At 66.1% G+C, this 2,779-nt stretch overlaps 2 protein-coding genes across 3 annotated transcripts in view; both read right to left on the reverse strand.

Moving 5' to 3' along the window:
* AK1 (adenylate kinase 1) overlaps nt 1-2,779 on the reverse strand; it is a 20,978-nt gene that overhangs the window by 9,862 nt on the left and 8,337 nt on the right. The window lies entirely within an intron of this gene.
* On the reverse strand, nt 7-2,779 carry ST6GALNAC6 (ST6 N-acetylgalactosaminide alpha-2,6-sialyltransferase 6). Of its 2 annotated transcripts, none has more exons than XM_026860216.1 (6): nt 2,703-2,779; nt 1,655-1,722; nt 1,330-1,509; nt 762-1,159; nt 486-593; nt 7-406 (listed from the first exon to the last, which is right to left on the reverse strand). In XM_026860216.1, exons 2-6 carry the CDS (start codon nt 1,667-1,669, stop codon nt 217-219), a joined length of 891 nt encoding a protein of 296 aa, XP_026716017.1. In that variant the 5' UTR covers nt 1,670-1,722; nt 2,703-2,779; the 3' UTR covers nt 7-216. The 2 variants fall into 2 exon arrangements, with proteins under 2 accessions (XP_026716017.1, XP_026716016.1); XM_026860215.1 differs by having other exon boundaries at nt 1,655-1,719; nt 2,701-2,779.

Consider the following 2,779-nt stretch of genomic DNA (forward strand, 5'->3'; position numbering starts at 1 on the left):
CCCCAAATACCACATTCATCACCTGGCCCCCCCAAAAACCAGCTCAAAACCCAACACATCCCAGGTGCCACCATGCACGACGGCGGCGGATCTGTGGGAGGCAGCCGGTGGCACCCCGACGCCTGGCTCCCACTGCTCCCCGGGGGGCTGCGGGGGAACCCTCATCCATCACAGCTCCAGGGGTCTCCCCAGCTGGGGAGGGGGGGCAGGCAGCCCCTATGGCCAGGCGGGGTGGGAGAAGGTGATGTTGTAGAGGCCGGCCCAGCTGGCGAAGACCCGCTTCTCGGTGATGAAGCGGTGGTGGTTGCCCTTGCGGCTCCGCTCGTTGTGGATGTAGGTTGTGCACTCGTCGGGGCCCTTTGGCTCGTAGTAGTGGTAGGGCAGGCGGCGGGGTGGGGGCCGGCGGCTGCAGATGGGTGGAAAGCATGGGGTGAGCCCCATGGTGAGGCCAGGGAGACGGTGGGGGCTCAGGGGGGTCTCCTTACCCGCAGTAGTTGGGTGGCACCATGCCGTAGACGTGGACGGCGTCACACAACTCCACCGCGATCACCATGGTGAACCAGCCGGTGCTGAGCCATGAGCGCGACTTCTCCCTGCGGAGGAAAAATGGGGTGGGGAGGGAGGTGATGTGGATGATGGACCCCACCCCCCCAGGGTCCCCTAGAAACCCCAGCCTGGTGCTGCAGCCCACCCCCATGGAGCAAGCCAGAAGGGACCTGGAAAAAAAGGTGGGCACAGTGCAGGAGGTGGCTCTGGGGTACCTGTCCTTCCCCGTCTCCCCCCGAAACAGGTCATCGAACTGCTTCATGCGGCTGGGGGAGACGACGTAGGCCGTCATGTTGGGGAAGGAGGCGCTGACACGCTGGATGATTTTCAGGAGGCTCTTCTGCATCTTGGCGGGTGGCCCCCAGAAGATGAAGATGGTCTCCGGGGTCTTGTTGACGAACTCCTGGGGCCGCTTGAGGACACGGTAGAGGCTGGAGTGGGCCACCACACGGAAGCTGGTCTTATTGCCCACGTCGACCTCATAGCCGGTGGTGGGAGCATCGTTCATGCGGATGGTGCACTCGGCCCCGTCGATGGCCGTGCCCAGGCGGGTGCCCAGGAGGTGGCTGGAGCTGGTGACGATGACGCACTGGTGGCAGCGGGCAGTCAGGGTCTGGGGACCACAAGCACCGTGAGGAAGTGACTTCTGGTGTCACCGCGACCCAGCAGGGAGGGATGGAGCTGGGACAGGGGACACGGCACCCCCACAATTCGGCCGGATGTCGGTGGAGGGCTGGATCCTGCGCCCACCGCTGAGGCCAGACCCTGCCAATTCGCTCGTACCTTGTTCCCACAGACGGGCAGGTACCCGCTTTTCACCCCCCACTTCTTGAGGTCGGGGGGCCGGCGGGTTCTGCCCCGCAGGCGGCTGTAGGGGAAGACCTCGCTCCCGCTGCCGGAGCTGTAGATGATCAGCAACATGATCAGGGCAAAAAGGACCCCCAAGGCGGCGGCGCGCTGGCTCTGTGGGCGGGGGGAGAGCGTCACCCGCTGCCCCCACCCCATGGGCGTCAGCATCCGGCCCCGCTCCCGGCGGCCTCTCCAGCGGGATGCCCGGTGTCCCCGGGGAGACGCCTGCTGTCCCCAGGATGATGCCCCGGCAACTCACCGTGCTGCCAGTCATGTCTCTGCGCCGGCCTCAGCGCGCAGCGATCGCCGGCGTCCCGTGAGCACCTGCAAGGCCCGTGGTCACCCCCGGCACTGGCCCCTCGCCACCGCGCTCGGGCTCCTGTCCCCAGGCTGGCAGGGACAGAGGCTCAGCTGTGCCAGAGCAGAGTCCCACGGGACGGGCGCCCTGCCAGACCCCTGGGTCCCTCTTTCGCGGGGAGGACAAACCCCCGGCACCGGTGTAGGGAAGGGAAATGCCGTGGGCAGAGGCTGGGCAGGTTCTGGGGTGTGGAGGAGCCAAACTCAGCCACAGCTCGTGCCGGGGAGATCCCTGCGGCGGGCTGGGCTCCGGGAAAGGATTATCCCCCACCGGTGGGGCCAAAGCCGCTCAAACCCGCAGGGTCAGGGAGGGTAAACCTGCCGCTTGCATGGTGAAATCCCATTAAAACAACTGGTTGGACTGGGGGGAGAGGAACTGAGACCTGCCCAACTCAGCTCATACACGGGCTGAAATCCAGCTGGAGCTGGCAGGGAGCTCTCCAGCCCCAGGGCCCGAGGCCGTGGGGTGCACCCCGGGTGTTCACCCCTGGGGGTACCTGCTCCAACCCCCACTCGCCCAGGATCGAAGAAATGGACTGACCCAATTTAAAGTCCTCTCATTTGTGAGTCATGGCTGCGCCTGGAGTACTCGGAGCAATTAGAAATTAAAAAAAAAGAATTCAAGCCTCTTGACTAATTGTCCTCGGGGGAACAGGGATGGAAAATTATGCAGCAGCCTGGGTTCAACCCTTGGGGGGGACCAGGGACCTGGAAGGGGTGTCAGGGCCAACGTTGATACCCGGGAAGGTGCCAGACTGCCCAGGGAGCCCAGGCGATGGCCTGGCGTGTTGGTGTAAAGGGCCCCCCCCGTGCGCAGCCTGGGGAGCAGAGCCGGGGCCCCCCGAGGAGCAGAGCCAGGGTCCCCGCTCCTGCGGCTGTGCCCCGCTTTGCCCCTTCCACAGCGCCGAGGCCGTGGCTGAGCCCACAGCGGGGACCCCGGGGCCTTACCTGGTGGGGGCTCTCATCTGCAGCGGGCGGCGAGCGGCGCGGGGGGGCCCCTCATCTCCTCCTCCGCCCCGTGCGCCCC

Source organism: Athene cunicularia (assembly GCF_003259725.1).
Source record: "Athene cunicularia isolate RWA chromosome 17 unlocalized genomic scaffold, athCun1 chr17_part1, whole genome shotgun sequence".
In the NCBI taxonomy this organism is placed as follows: Eukaryota; Metazoa; Chordata; class Aves; order Strigiformes; family Strigidae; genus Athene; species Athene cunicularia.